Source organism: Clarias gariepinus, chromosome 7 (assembly GCF_024256425.1).
Source record: "Clarias gariepinus isolate MV-2021 ecotype Netherlands chromosome 7, CGAR_prim_01v2, whole genome shotgun sequence".
NCBI lineage: Eukaryota > Metazoa > Chordata > Actinopteri > Siluriformes > Clariidae > Clarias > Clarias gariepinus.
Genome location: NC_071106.1, coordinates 15,441,679 through 15,458,256, shown reverse-complemented (window position 1 = coordinate 15,458,256; position 16,578 = coordinate 15,441,679). Strand labels below are relative to the sequence as shown.

General features: G+C 38.6%; 1 protein-coding gene across 1 annotated transcript in view; it reads left to right on the top strand.

The window, feature by feature from the left end:
• Positions 1-16,578, top strand: part of cdh13 (cadherin 13, H-cadherin (heart)) — a 421,723-nt gene that overhangs the window by 369,400 nt on the left and 35,745 nt on the right. The window contains exon 12 of the mRNA XM_053500544.1: positions 15,868-16,010. Within this exon, the coding sequence (XP_053356519.1) occupies positions 15,868-16,010 (143 nt within the window). The remainder of the gene's footprint in view (positions 1-15,867; positions 16,011-16,578) is intronic.

Here is a 16,578-nt window from a genome sequence, read left to right as displayed (position 1 = left end):
TGGACATATTCAATGCACTGGACATACTGTATGTGTTAAATGATAGTGCTTGCAACATTTCGATTTTATTTTTTAAGTTAATCCCAAATTTTATTTTTCAGTTAGTCAAAAAAGAGGCATACAATTGGTTATAGCCAACAATATAAGTGGTGTAATAGGCAATATGAATAGATTACTGCGCTTCAATGAATGCAACATGGTATAAAATCACATTTCCAGCTTGGTTGTTTGCAAGACTCTGAGGTTGACTTTTTTGCTTTATGAAATGATTATACTGTAGATATTAAACTTACCTAGCTATAAATACAAGAAGGGATCAAGTCAATCTGGGACTTTTAATTGTGCAGCATAAGAGAACCCAGTTATAAGAGTAAACGCTACCTTTATTTTTCTCCTCCACAAATGTATGAATTGCAGCATTTCACTAGTGCTTGGATTCCATCAAGGTAGAGAGTTTTTTTCAGTTTGCCAGAACCATGATTGGACTGCCTGCCTTCTGTCTGAAATGCTGGCCTCCGAGGAACTCACTTAATTGCATGTGGAACGTGTGAAAATAGCTTGGAGCAAAGTCAGGGCTGTTCGGGCGATGTGGCAATAACTTTCACCCGAGTTCCTGTAATGTGCAAGTGGTGTTGGTGATGATTGTGCGTACAGTTCCCACAGATGAATGCATCTCTTTCACAAGTAATCAACAAGTTATCCACCAATTTTCAAAGGTCAGGTGTTCCACTTGCTGAATGTTCACTGATGTGGACTCTAAGCCACCTTGGCCGGGATGACCACTCATGCATTTTTTTTTTTTTGCATCATTGAATGTTTTAATGGAGCTAATAGTCTTAGCAAAATACTGTGCTTCAAGCCTTCTGCAAATTTTAAACAGTTTTAAATCAGATTTTTCTTAGAGATAATCTCTTTGTTATACCATGTACTGTATTTAGGTGACATGAAGGATTTGACATATAATAGATCATAAGGTTTTGTGTAAACTTGTGGAGTCAGTGCTTTTGCCATATAATTATACCTAATTATTGAATTATTGGGAAATCCTGCATTATACCTGTATGTCACTTTGTGACTTTGTTGGAAGGTCTTGGCATGCATGAGCAAAAGAAGGTTACCCAGTGGGTCTTACTAACCCTGGTGGTTATTCCATCCTCATAGAACCACAATTATGTAAGTAACATATAAAAGTTCCTGTAAATGAGTCTTGTTAAAGATTTATATTAGTAACATATTGCATACATCAGTGTATCAGTATAACCTCATGTCTGTTCAGACACTCAAGGTCAAGCAGTTCAGATGGCAAGGCACCGCAGAACTCTGCAATCTGCTATGGATTATGGCTTGAAGGCAAAACCCCACTTTAAAGCCATCTTTGAACTGATCTTTTGCCTAGAAGAAATGAGGTCTGAGTTAGACTCAATTATTCCTAATTCATAGCATATTCCTCTTTTTCTTGCCATGTGGAAGTTAAAATATCCCTAAGAAAGAGGGAGAGGAAGAAAACTAAGATTAAATTAAATAATGTTTTGGTAAAAGAATTTTGGTTAGAGATCACAGTACGATATAAATTACATTGCTACAAGGTACTGTATGATACTATGAAGACTGGATCATATATGAAATTGGGGCACAGAACATTCTGAGTTCTTTGACTTGAATGTCATTCATTTTTAATAAGTAGGTTAACTCAGGAGAGAACAGATGGCATTAAAACAGCTAAGAGAATAAAGGTGTGGTCTCCAAAGGTATTCACTGATATTGCAATGTCTCTGAATGTTATGTACTTCTCTATACACCGAGTGCACCAAGGCTCATCTGTGTTAATGGTGTTATCAAACTAATGAAATTCGGAACATGCTCGAATCATGTTTGATATTAAAATATCCCTCCTTTCACTCCTTTCCACTGACCTTTATTATAACTCACTTAAATCTGTACAAGTTCCACTTTCTCCATCTCATCTCATGTTCATTATCTCCTGGTGGGAGTTTCAGATTTCATTTGTTGAACTTCAGCACACATGATTTCAAATGTTCACACTATCTGAAATGTTTGTCTGCGTACATTTACTCAGCAAAAAAAGAAACGTCCCTTTTTCAGGACTGTGTTTTTCAACAATAATGTTGTAAAAATCCAAATTTACAGCTCTTTATTGTAAAGGGTTTAAACAATGTTTTCCATGCATGTTTAATTAACCATAATCAATTAATTAACATTCACCTGTGGAATGGTCGTTAAGACCTTAACAGCTTACAGAAAGCAGGCATTTAAGGTTGCAGTTCTAAAAACGCAGGACACTAAAGAGACTTGTCTACCGACTGTAAAAAACACCCAAAGAAAGATGCCCAGGGTCCCTGCTCATCTGCGTGGACGTGCATTAGGCATGCTGCAGGGAGGCATGAGGACTGCTGATGTGGCTAGGGCAATAAATCGCCATGTCCGCACTGTGAGACGACTAAGACGGCGCTACAGGGAGACAGGAAGGACAGCTGATCATCCTCACAGTGGAAGACCACGTGTAACAACACCTGCACAGGATCGGTACATCCGAATATCACACCTGCGTGACAGGTACAGGATGGCCACAACAACTGCCCGAGTCACACCAGGAACACACAATCCCTCCATCAGTGCTCAGACTGTCCGCAATAGGCAGTCCATGAGGAGGAGATGCACTGCAGTACTTCAAGCAGCTGGTGGCCATACCAGATACTGACTGGTACTTTTGATTTTGAGCCTCCCTTCATTCAGGGACACATTGTGAAACATTTTTAGTTTATGTCTTATGGTGTTGACTCTTTTAGTGTTCATACAAATATTTACACATTAAATTTACTGAAAGTAAAAAACAGTTGAAAGTCAGAGGACGTTTCTTTTTTTGCTGAGTATAAATGTAAGTATATTTTCTTTTTTTTGATCAAAGCACCTATGCTATTGCAACATCTGTTTTTAAAGAACGTTGCAGATGCTGGTCTTAATGATATATGCACGCAAGGCTATTACTAATGGTATATGCATGCATACATATTTATATCTTTCACATTTTCAGGGCGCACTGACCTCTTTAATAATGGACCGATGTATTAGTTCAGCAGTTTTGCTTCACTCTGGCTGGCGACCCACTTCTGTGAGACGTCAGTGTCATGACCACAGCAATCCTTAGTGGTTCTAGAAATGAAAAGAAATCACACTTTCTTTCTCTGTGGGTTAAAAAACACCATGCAATAATTCCTGTATGATGCAATTTGACAGATGGGATTAGCTAGAACAATTAAAACAGAGACAGTCTGTCTCTGTAGTCCACTGTTCATTCCATCAACAGTGTTGAGGCAGAAACTAGATTTGTGAACTGAATTATGAAATCATGCTTTCATAATGATTCATTGCATGTATATCCAAAGACCGTTACAGAGGTCAAACTTTGAACATTTCTGTGAGCTCATTACCATTTTTCACATTCAATACATATGTATTTATATAAGTTCTTGAAAGTCTCAAAATGCCGCAGGCTGCAAAAAGTGTGGTTTAATATTGTGAAATTTTAGACATTCAATGTAAAAACGTTTTCAAGTATATAGATGTAAATATAAAGCTTTTACGCATAGCATCTATCGTATGTTTCTATTCACTTATGTTCCTTTTATTCTAGTTTAGACGTACAGTATTGTCTAATTGTCAAATATACTTCCATTGTAAGTCATAGAATGTGAGGTCCAATATTGCAGACATCATACTTAATGTATGTTAAAAAAAATGTACCTGCATGACAGAGTTGATTTAATATTTAAAAGTCTGTTTTATACATTTGAAAGAGATAGATAACTTTATTTATGTTAGGCTCCCTCTGCAGAAGCTTTTACTTCTAGCATATGACTAGTTTACACACTTATCAGTTTTATTAGGAACACACCTTTACTCCTGCCCATTCATGGAATCAAATTAAGCAATCATTTAGTCATGAGGCAGCAGCATCATGCAAAAAAGGATATGATTTCAAACTTGACATGGTGGTTTCTCAACTTTTAAACAATAGTCTTTAAAGTATGAACAGAATGATGCAAAACAAAATCCACTGAATGGCATTTCTTTGGGCAGAGTTACCCTTTGATTAGAGAGATAAAATAGCCAAGGACTCAATTCTAACCTAAAGAACTAAACGTTGGAGCCAATAAGCTTCACCAGCAAAAGAACACATCAGATACCTAACCTGTCATTCTAAGACTAGAGTGGATGAGACCAAACAATGTTGTTTTTCAAATTATAAACTGCTGTTAAATACAAAGAATTGGTTCTGCATGCATTTATGCCTTGCACTGATTAGCTAATTGTATATAAGACAATAACAGGATTTTTGACTATTTTATATTTTTCTATTTCTGCCTGTAACCTAAACTATAAGGGTCTGTAAATATATTTTACTAAAATGACTCAATTTTTGACCTTGTCTTGCCTATTTTCATGTAGAGGTCATGTTCAGTTATGAATCTATAAATTGTTTAAACATTTAGTGTTTAATAGTTTAACTTCACTATTTTAGTGAACATCACAGAATAAATGTCACATTTTAAGTTATATTCAGTTTGTAATCAGAGATTAGCAGTGCAAGTGTTGGTGATCTTATCTAGATTTTTCCCCACTTTCCCATTTTTGAGGACTTTAAAAAATAAAATGCTACAAGTTTAATTCTGGTTTGCGGTGCTACAGTATAAAGAGTAGAAAAGATCATAAATCGACCAGGTGAAACGCTTTCCCAGGCCACCACATGTAATTGTAAATGCTAGAAGTGTTGCCCTACAGTGTATTTGGCTCATGCTTATCCCAAAGCTTATACCGTTCACAACAACAAGGTTTTGATCCATGAAAGGGTCATGGATTCGGGTCATGTTGATAAATCAGGTGAGATGGTTTCTAGTTCCCTGGGAAATAGAGTTTGTGTTGCTCGATCAGAATGTAACAACAGGTGATATTGTTAGGAAGGTCAGGTTTGTTGGTATTTAGAAAACTTAACGAAAAAAGTTTTTAGCCCTAATAAGTCCTACAGGAAAGAGTGTTAAGATAGTGAGGCAGGATTTTTCTTTTCTGTTTTTTTTTTATTTAGACAAACTATGAAGGTCTGTGTCATATTCCCGTTTGCTTGTCTGATGGATACACCAGAGATCTATCTAGTGATAAATGTATGATATCTAATCTAAAATGCAAACCCAAGTCTGTTGGCTATAGGCTATAGGCTATAGTGCTGTCTGACCTTGACCAAACTCATGAAATTCCACCTGTTATCCTACATGAAACTGGTATCTTACATTGTTGCAGAAATTTGATCACTTCCTGTTTAATGCAAGATGTTTTAATTCATTGTGGAATTTCACTATATGATGGTTGAATTACAAAACATTTAGAAAAATAAGTTCTTGACCTATGGTGTCAAGTATCTTTTTTGACTTCGAAATCGGTTCTGCTTATGTAATAGTGGGCATTATAGTGTGGAATGCCAGGGTGTGATGAGGGGGAGGGGGGGTAGACGTTGGCAACCATGATGGGTTATGATAATTAAAACAATTCACAAGGTGCCAAGAGGAAGAGAGCTAGAGTGGCATGGCCCCAGTGAAGCAGGGATAAATTGCTTTTCTCTGTGTTAATTACAGGGTTATGATTTTCAACTGATGCAAAGAACAGCTTTTTTGTGCCTTATTATGGTAATAAATTTGATTTTATATGATGCATTGCTGAGGCATGATAATTTATGGAAATTATCTGCTTGCTGTGATTTCTATTACTAGCGTTCTAGAATTAAGCTTTCAACTGGTGGGCTTATACACAAAGCAGAGTGCTGAAACAACGTATTGGTTGTGTGATTAGTGTTGGTGTGTTTGTATGTCTGAGTGCCTGAATGTTTATGTGTTTACAATAATGCTGAGGCCCCACTTGACTGGCTTAATGAGCTTGAGGCTTTGCTCAGTTTACTGTCATTGGTCAAACACTTGTGTAACCACATGCTTCGTATTCCTTAATGATTTGAAAAAATTAGCTCAGGTTGTCACATCTTTGTTTTAGGGAGTATCTAGCGGATATGACCCCTGACACCGGACCATGTGCAGCTTAATTGGCCCTGTTGAAAAGGCCGTAGGGTAGGTTAAGGACCAGATGGTGTAAGTAGTTCACTTGGGGGACACTATCTAAGTCCACCTTTTACTATTAAAATTCAGACAAGTTGACCATAAGAATCTGATTAAATACGATTTGTTTTTCTCTTAATTCCTAAAGAACTATCGAGTGGTTTGATCACAACTCTAAATCGATTAGTTTCTGAATCAGCTGCAGGAAGTGAACATAACCTGATGTAGAGGTAGTCTCCTACTTACAAAGGATTTCCATTCCGGGAAGATGTTCCTACAGTAAGTCGGATTACCTTCTGTTTTCTTTTTCATATTTATTTTCTATTCATAGTCTTTTATTTTAAAAGACGGGCAGTTGTCTAAGCATTTCACTGCATATCGTACTGTGCGTACAGTGTTGTCTCTGCGCCTTTAGAATGGGAGGGGAATCCTGTACGCCACTTTCTTAGACCTGTTTTCCACTGTATTGGACTGTGAATTCTGTTTTGTTAAGGATTTAAATTAGGAAATAAGAAATATAAAGCATCAGAACAGTTTTATAGAAGAGCCATTTTCTTTTCTTTTTTTATCTCTAATTTAGTCATGTCCAATTCCTCCACGTCACTAGGGCGCTCCACATTAAGGCTACTACTACCGTTCAGTCGGGAGGTCCAAAGACTATGACATGTTTCCCACGAACCACGTGACGATAGCCGTCCGCATCTTTTAGGACTGCTTGCTCACATATTGTTGGGGGCAGTGTAACACACTCGGAGGACAGCGCTATCCGCTCCTTCCGCTTGCGTGAGCTCACAGGCTCCCCTGATTGGCTGTGAAATCATAATTAATGTGGGAGCACTAAGTATCTCTTATCCCTCCCCTCTGAGAGAGCTCGGTCAATCAGCTCTCTCTAGACCTCCGGCTGCGAGAGTTTACAGCATCACCCGGGAATCAAACTCACAATCTTCGAATGATAGGGCGAGCACTTTACCACTGCACCACTCAGAGGCGGAAGAGGCATTTTATGACATTTTATACTTTCACTTACTATCCGATACCAATATTTACAATTGTATACAATATTTTTAGTGTATATTGTATACAATTGTAAATATTGGTATCGGATGCACTGCAGTGTCTATTTTTGTATGATAATTCCGTGATTTGTTAACATCTATGAATGTTCATAAAACCGTGATCCCTTTCGTATCTGTGAAAAATTGTAACTCTAATGTTTGTTAGTCGGGGACTACTTGTACTGAAAATTTAGAACTGCACAAACATTTTTTGTTAAATTGACTCATGAGGCCCGGTCTGACCAAAAATGCTACATAAATATATTTTGGATACTTGGACAGAATTTGTTATGAAAAGAAATGATCTAATAATTAACTTTTTGAGCACTGTCTAGATGTTCTTCTTGCTTGACTGAGTTTTCGTGGCTGTAATATACACTTGAATTGGTCTGTTTAATTAAGTCTCAAACAATCAGACCAAGATTATTCATTTTGCTTTGATTCATATTTAGCAGAATGAGTAATAGATGTGAAAGCTTCAAGACACAATGGTGCCTGATATATTTGTCTTCAGTTTTTCTTTGTTAGTAACAAGTAAACAAAAGCTTGTAATCCTAAATGACTACACATGACTCAAAATCTTTGTTGAGTTGTTAAGATGACACTGTATGACACATTATTGGATGAATGTTGCAATAGTAAAAAAAAAAAAGAGAGATGTAAATCTGTTTATGTTGTCATTCAGAAAGATGTGAGGTCATACTGCAGGTTTTCCCCAAAGTGTCCATAAATAGGGGAAATTAACACTTAAATATACAGTACCTTTATTTATATAACACATGACTGCCAACACACACACAGATTTTTCGCTTCCACTCATGATGAACTCGTGTTATGACATCTGGTGTTATGCATGTAATTGGTTAATTATGTTAATTTCCCCTATGCATGGAGACTTTTGGAAAACCCTGTATTATGATCTCACATCTTTCTGAATGAATACAGTTTCTGCTCGATTTTCAAAACATACCCACTTTCCCTGTGAGCTTCCTGAATCAGATCCTGTGTGGTTGTGTGAACAGTGACAGATGCTTGTATGAAGCTTGTCAGAAAGCTGCAGATCAATGGGAGACAGATGGACAGCACATGACATCGCGAACTTTAACGATGAGTTAATAGACAGACGCTTCTTCTTTCCACAAATCCCTCAGAAGTCACATCAGACGCTGATGGATGGGCTGTCTTGGCATGTTTACATTTTACTGCTTGACTGCTGCTTATGTTTTCAATGCACAGCTTTTACTGCTCATACCAAGAGGTCAGGTGTAACGCTGAATGTTTATCTGACTTTAAAGGAATACTTTAACATTATTCACTTCAGCAGAATCTGTATGGCATGAATGGGGGCATATGCAGTGGGCAGGGATGCTTATTAAGTAAAAGGAGTGTTTAAGTCAAACTGGGGCTTCTGATTGTGCATAATAATGGTTTTGAAAGTTTACATTTAGGCATACGCTCTTATCCAGAGCGACTTACATTTTTATCTCATTACGCATCTGAGCCAACAGTGGCAACTTGGTGGTTGTGGGGTTTGAACCTGGGATCTTCCAAACCGTAGTCCAATGCCTTAACCACTGAGCTACCCCTGGCCCAAGTTAAAGTCTCCTTTTTATCTCTATATAATTACTATGGCTGGATACCCTCAAGGTAGAAAGTTTTCTCAGTATGCCAAACCCATGATCAGATTATCTGCTTCATGTCTGAAACACTGGCCTCCCAGGAACTCCCAGTTCGCAAGTTGGAGACAAATTATTAATTGAATTTTAAGGATCAGGTTTTCCACTGACCAGGATCATATTCACTGCGGCCAAGAGTCTTATCACCGTACTGTGCTTAAATTTTTTATTATGTTTTATGTCTTCATTCACAGAAAGTTTCATCACGAGTCCCAGTTTGACTTAAACGCCCATCTTATATGCATATACTGTACATTTACCTGCCACTTAAATAGGAATGCCACCTCCGCTGATGATCAGCCAATCATGTGTTAGTACCACAGTGCATAAAGTTATACAAACACAGACCAAGAGTTTTATGGTTCAGGTTCCACTTCCTTAAGCTGAGAGGAGGAATTGGGCTACATTGGGCTCAGTCTTATCAAAACTGAACAAGGGAAGATAAGAAGAACATTGTCTGGTCTTTTATAGAGACAATTCCAAGAGAACATTTTCTGAAACTTGTAAAACCTAAACGAGCTGAAACTAAATCAATGTAATCTTGCTAAAAAAAGAAAAAGATTTCCAATTGAACCTTGCTTTTACAACGTTGCTGTTGATATTTTAGCTGTTTCTGTCAACTGGTTGACATAGAGGACCATCCAATCCCCACTCAACTTGGCACAGGTTTTACACCTGATGCAACCCTTCTATTTTATCCAGGCCTGGGACCAGCACTGCATCAAGTGGCTGGGGTTCGGGCTCTGGCTGGAAATCAAACTCGGGCCTTCTGCATGGCAGGCGAGAAAGCTAACCACTAAGCTACCAGTGCCCATGCTGTTACTATGCTTGGTTATATGGTTGGATGATGAGCTGTCAATTTTAGTCAGAATTGGTAACACCTAACCATAAATGCATTTAGAGCTCCACTTGAAGTTTCATGGTTTCTTAACTAAAAAAAAAACAAAAAAAAACTTTTATGTGCATGTGTATACAGTAGATCACGCTGGAGTATTTACCACTAACATTTAAGTGGATCCTTGTACGAAAAGGACACGACTTTGATTTATCTATCTTCAATCTCATTTCATGAATCTGTCATTCACAGCAAATCAACCTTTGAACTTCTCTCCTAAACATCTCTATTTCATTCCTACCAAGGCACAAGGACAAAATGAGTGATAGGGATGTTGACAAAGAAGGATGCCAGTGTGAAGAAGAAAGACAGTGTTCCTCAGTTATTTTTAGTCTTAGAGGATACTGCCAGCACCTTTTAGTTTTTATGTCTTCAGTCAAGGCGGTTTACCGCTTTGACAGCTAAAGTGAAGCATGCAGAATTTCAATAGCCAAATATCCCGACGTCTGCCCTCCAGCGCTTCGCCTGTATGGCGTTTTGTGATTAAAAGAGGGGTTAGCATCTCTCCCAGCCGATCTTGCACTTGGTCATCCTGACACATCATTCAGCTGATTTTTGAGGGGGTCACAAGTATCTGCACACTTGTTTACAAGTGCACATCTGGATTTGGGATGTTGCAGAGAGCTCCAGAACCCCCGTGGCCTACACAGAATCGTGTACGGATATTTCATTAGTCGCTTTAGCTCTCTGTAGCTGCGAGGATTAGAAGTCGTTCAGAAAGTGGCAAAAGGCCATGGTACAGCATTTCGTTGTAGAGGAAAGCGTATGAGTTCCAGTTTTCTGGCAGAACCACAGCAACATAAACACACAGCACACTCGTACAAGAAGGCATAGGAAGGGAAAAAGCGCCTTGATAAAGGTGTATGTGTGAGAGGGAATCCTCTTTCCTCACGTCTCACTGGGATGAATCGAGGCGAATGAGCAAGTTCTTCAGAGGTGTACTGTTTGTTTGGCCTTTCTTTATTGTATTTGTGCACACAGTAGGAACATGCTTCTAAGTGTACGTCTTACAGTATGCTTTTGGTTCAATTCAGTGCCTCGGTTCAACATCTAAGGCAACGTTCTTACACAACAGATAAATATATCGAAATAAATGGATGAAATAAGAACTGCTGTGTACTTGTCAGTGTAGCAGTTCTGTGATTGTCGCAACTTACAGAACACAATTTCACAAATACAGAAATCCAATAAAGCAAAGGCATTACTACAGAAATAATAATAGACTTATATTTGTAGGTGTGGAAACACAGTCACACATAGAAACAAGCGTGAACAGACTCCTATGTAACTGAGCTCTTTTTTTATTTGTTCACTATGGATTTTTTTTTGTCTCCCGCAGGGCAGATCTATCATAGCTAATGTCAGGTGGAAAAAGAATTGTGTGCAACTCTGGGGTTCTCAGGGTCAGATCTGGACTTGCCTTGCGGCACAGGCAGAAATTGTCCCACTCAAGCAAAAACGTTGGCAAATCACCTTTCTGCTGCATCTTTCACCAAGCCAGCACAATGTGTAGATGACTTTTTCTACAAGGTCTTTGCGTGTGTGCGTGTTTGTGTGTGGGTGTGTGTGTGTGTGTGTGTGTGTGCAAAAAAAGTGAAAGTATTATTCCGTACGTGTAACATCTCCAAATATTAATAAACGTCTTTGCTTATTTGGTGATAGTCCTAATTATCATGTATCCCATATAGATAAGATATCAATTTGCATAATGTGAATTTAACGAGGCAATAATGACCTTGACAGGAGGCTAATGGACCAGAGCAGTGTGTGTGTACAGAGGGAGGTGGCTTGCTTTGGTGTGTATTTCCACTTTGCCACTGTGAGCCAGTGTGTGAGTCAGTGTGTGATCTAGACTCCCTCCATTACACCACACTTTGATGAGTTCAACCCTGCATGCTCCAAGCTTTCCTTGTAATTGGGGCTTGGTACAATATAAAGAGACAATGAGGATGTATGTGTATGTGTGTGTGTGTGTGTGTGTGTGTGTGTGTGTTCCCAAGAGAAGAGTTCACATCAACTTCTTTTTGAATTCAAATTAAAGTCACACTCAGCTGGATTCCGGTATCATCTGTATAAATCTTTTTTTTTCTTTTCTTTTTTTTTCCGCCTACTTCAGCCGTATGAAAAAGAAACCCCACTGTAGCGGGCTACGTAGCGTGAATTTTATAGCTTTGCTACCGTTCATGCTGGAATGGAAAAGATTTCATCAGTGAATAACAAATGAATTTGCAAACAGCTCAGCAGCGAGAGAGAGTTATTTGTGCCCAGAGCAGCACGATGATAATCTCACGCTAGCTTGTTTCTCAAAGACGGGCTCGTCCTCGTGTATATAACCATATTTCCTCAGGAAGTATTGGGATGAAAGGTTGATAGGTAGAGACACATCGCTTGTGTTTGTTGTGGAAAGAAAGAGGAAATGGCAAGGTTAATCGCTTGCGAGGGGAGTACAGCTGCAATATCCTGCATTTAGGATTGGAACCTGAGTAAGCATTCTAGATGATGTGTATGGGCCCAACAGACCCATGTTTATCGCAGATAGTTTTATATGAACAGTTTGACAGTGAAGCACTTTCTGACTTTTACTCATTTTGCCAAATTATCATTCTGTCTCACACATGTATTGTCTATAACAAAAAATTTAACTTGAAAACCACTTTATAACCTTTTTTCCAAAAGCCTTAGACTATACACCTTGGGCTAACTACTACATGTAGCAACCGCACATTAGAAAAAAAGCCGCATCACATCACATTGCTACTTTCTGTCACGTGATCAGTAAAGCCAAACTGCATGTGTAATGTATGTGAGCTAAATGCGCTTAGTTTTTAATTATTTGGAGAATGTTGACGCCAACAAAAAGACCATTTACACAGGTTTCCCCGACAATCATGAACTACAGGTACTGTATGCGTCACTTACAGTCCATGATACACTCTATGAAATAGGACAATATGTAATTGCTTTTTTGTGTGTATGTTGTGTTTTGTGTATTTTGTGTACTGTATGTGTACATTTTAGTGTTTGTAGATAGTTTGTAGAGCAACCTTCTGTTTCACTTCTAAATTGGTACCTGCCAGGACGTAAAATACACACAAGTGCTTTGTATACAAGTGGGAATCTATTTCACTTGCCATGTTTGGTTCTGTCTGTTCCTCCATTTTATAATCCTTAAGGGACAACTGACAAACAAGTGGTTAGTTGATGTACAAACAGACATCAAACACTATGATAGGTATAGGGTACTATGATAGGAGCTGTCTTCATTTACCACAGTGAAGTTGAAACTGGTAGATGAGACTGAAGGTACTGTAAACTGAAGTTTATTTTTTGCTTATAATGTTTCTCATTAACAATTTTCGTAATGGGGCAAAATGGTGCAAAAACATTTTTTCCTTGAAAGTATGAGTTTGCTATATTTGTTATTAAAAACTCAAACAGCATATTATTGGTTATTTATTTAGTATATTATTGATAGTCAGTCACTCAGTCGTCATCTATACCGGTTTAACCTGTGTAGATGCTCGCAGGGGGCCTGAAGCTCATTCCAGGAGCCTTAGGGCACGAAGCAGGGTACACCCTGCCAGTCCATTGCATGGCACACACATGCATACTCACGCACTCACTATGCACAATTTGGGAATGACAGTTAGATTAATCTGCATGTCTTTGGACTGTTGTAGGAGAACATGCAAACACTACGCACACAGACATGAGGTGGGAATCGGACCTGGACCCTTGAGGTGCAAGGCCGACCACTAAGCCCTCGTGCCGCTTATTATTGATAAGTTCCATAAATAACCACAAACACGACTGCAAAAGAATGTACCCACTGCGACCAAACTGTGGGTTGTGTACACATAATATACATATAATATCATCAAAACAATTTTGACATCATATTTCAGCATCTTTGTTTCTTTGTGACTAAAAGAATCTCTATCTGTTTGCAATATTTTTATCTTGAACCTATTTTACTCAAAACTGCAAAGAAAAATGCTGTTACAGTATATGTATTTGTAGGGCATGTACACTTAGAGGATCAATTCACTGTCACAAATCCTATGTCTGCAGTTTGTTTTCTCATGTATGCATTTAGCCTTTAATAGGTATAGGGCAATGGTGGCTCAGTTGGAAGTTTTTTGCCTGCCATGCGGCAGGCTTGGGTTCAATTCCCACCGAAAGGCCATGCAGTGCTGGTCCCAAGGAAAGGGTTGCATCAGGAAAACCTGTGTCTAGGTGTGGCGGATGAAATGGTCCGCTGTGGCAACCCCTCATTTTTTATAAGATAAATGTAGCTGTATAATTGCAAGAAATCTGTTTTAGCACTATGCATCATCATACAGTAGATGATCACCATACTGTAGATCATAGACTTTTACTTTGCTACCACGAGAGCAATAATTTTATTATATACAGTAAACAAATCTATTGTCGGAAGGCGTATCACTTTTGTAACACATATACTGTATAGAGAAATGCAACCCTGCATATTTCCTGCATGCTCATACTGGAAGAAAAGTGTGAAAGATTTTTATGGTGGAAGATGTGTTAAAAATAAAAGCTGAAATGCCAGTGAGTTTAGCGAGCTATTCCATATTACCTTAATATAAAATATGTGCTCTTTCAGGGGCCATTGTATAATCGTATCAACCATACACATGCACAGTCCTGCAGACATCCTCCAAGTCTAGACTTTGATGTCCTGCTTCCCGAGAGTGCATGTCAGATACATGTTAAAAGGGGAAAAAATGCAAAAACTTTAGAGACACAGTGTCTTTACAAACCCAACGAGTTATTACTCAGTAAAATGCTTGCGCTGTGCAGATGCATGACGATGACCAGTCAGACGTTCATCATTTTTCATTTTGAGATAAATGAGATTCAGAATCAGTTCATCTGTTCTTATATCCAAACTATAACACAGGATCACGCTGACAAATACTGTGTAAATGATGCGCTGTGGGGAAATCATAGGCTATGCAACAGCACAATATCGGCTGGTGTTGATTGTAGATGAAATCCTATATTTGATCATACCTCACTTGGTGTTAATATCACTTAGTTTTTCATTCCACATAAGATGAGAACTTTTGGGGCTTAGTGGCAAGTCTTTTTCTTTTCTCTGTGCATACAGAATGTGACTTACGGTCAGCAAAGCAGTCTGCTATTATTGGTTTTATGCAGTTTTGGCAAATGGCTCTTGGTAAAAGATATTTAGGAAATATATTTTAATCAATTGACATGAAATAAATTTTTCAATAAATATAGTCAGATGTTGGTCTTTTGGCAGGGGGTAACCACAACGGACCATCCAGCCCGAACATAAAAGCTTGGCACAGGTTTTACACCGGATGCCCATCCTGACACAACCCTCCCATTTTATCCGGGCTTGGGACTGGCACTGCATCCAGTGGCTGGGAATTGAACCCTGGCCTTCCGCATGGCAGGCGAAGCACCTACCACTGAGCCACCAGACATATAGTCAGGCAAATTGATGTGATACAAGAGGATGTGTTGTTATTGGAAAATGATCACCTTGGTGGTGATTACACCATACCCTGTCATTGATTATTTTGCTCTAGCAGCACTCCACATTCTCACACAGATAGTATTCAGGAGCACCTTTAAAATGTTTCCCTTTAAAAAACCCATCTCATTATTAATTCATTCAGTTGAAAGCATGTTATTCATTTACTGTTATACATTATTCAGTGACTACAATGCAACTAATAGAAAAGATGTGTAGTTATGAAAGTGACAAAAAGAAAGTATGGACACACACACATACACACACACACACACACACACACACGCGCACAGTACATTAGCAGTGTGGTAGAGATCATGCCTGAGATTGAAAGCTTGTTACTTTTTCAAGGTCACTATACAACACTCCAAACCCTCTCTCTCCATGTTCTCATGTTAACTGATGCCGCTGGCTTTTTTTTATTATATTATAAAAACATAAATGCACAATAACACATGCATCATACACCCATGTATAAACAGTTTTCCTGCTATTTACAAAAAGTAGAAATGCGAAAACACATTATACTTGTTCTGCGGTTTTGTATGAGCTATGAAAAGGAAATGCCATGCCTTGTGTTTTTTTGAATTCTTCTCAGGTTTGCAGTGCTGCGAGACCCAGCAGGTTGGCTCAGTGTAAACCCGGTGAAAGGCACAGTAAACACTACAGGCACGCTGGACCGTGAGTCTCCCCATGTCCACAACAACCGTTACAGCGCCGTCTTCATGGCCACAGACAATGGTAAGTGTGTCATCTCTACTCTATACTCACGGCGTCTAAATAACATCCCTCTATTGGCCTCCTAACGGTAGTGCATTTGCTCTTCTAACAGCTTTGGCAGATATTCATAAATATTGTTAAAAAGGGTTATTGTTTGATACAGTATAAATTGTTTTATAAGTGCATGGTATACATGTTTGATGGCATATTTAGTGTATTTTTCTTCACCCTGCAACAAAGACATAATTTCAGTAGTGTAATTGGCACAATATGTGTTTAACTCTGACTTATACTAGTGGAATGAATTGGCATCCGAGCCATAATTGGCCCTGAACGTTTGTAAATGGCAGAGAAGAATGTCATGAATACTAAGTGGAGACTGCTTTGTCTTTTAAATTACAGTCGAAACCATTGCCAATATCACGTTGGAACCCTTTGGAGAGTTATTTGTACAAGTCATCAGTGGAGCTTAGAGCTCAGTCAGGGTCGTGCATTATCCTCTCGGCACAGAAAATTACACGGTCTCAGGAACAAAACACAAGGCCCCAGTCTCAGAGATCTCTGGGTAGTGTAGTTATTTCTCCTGCCT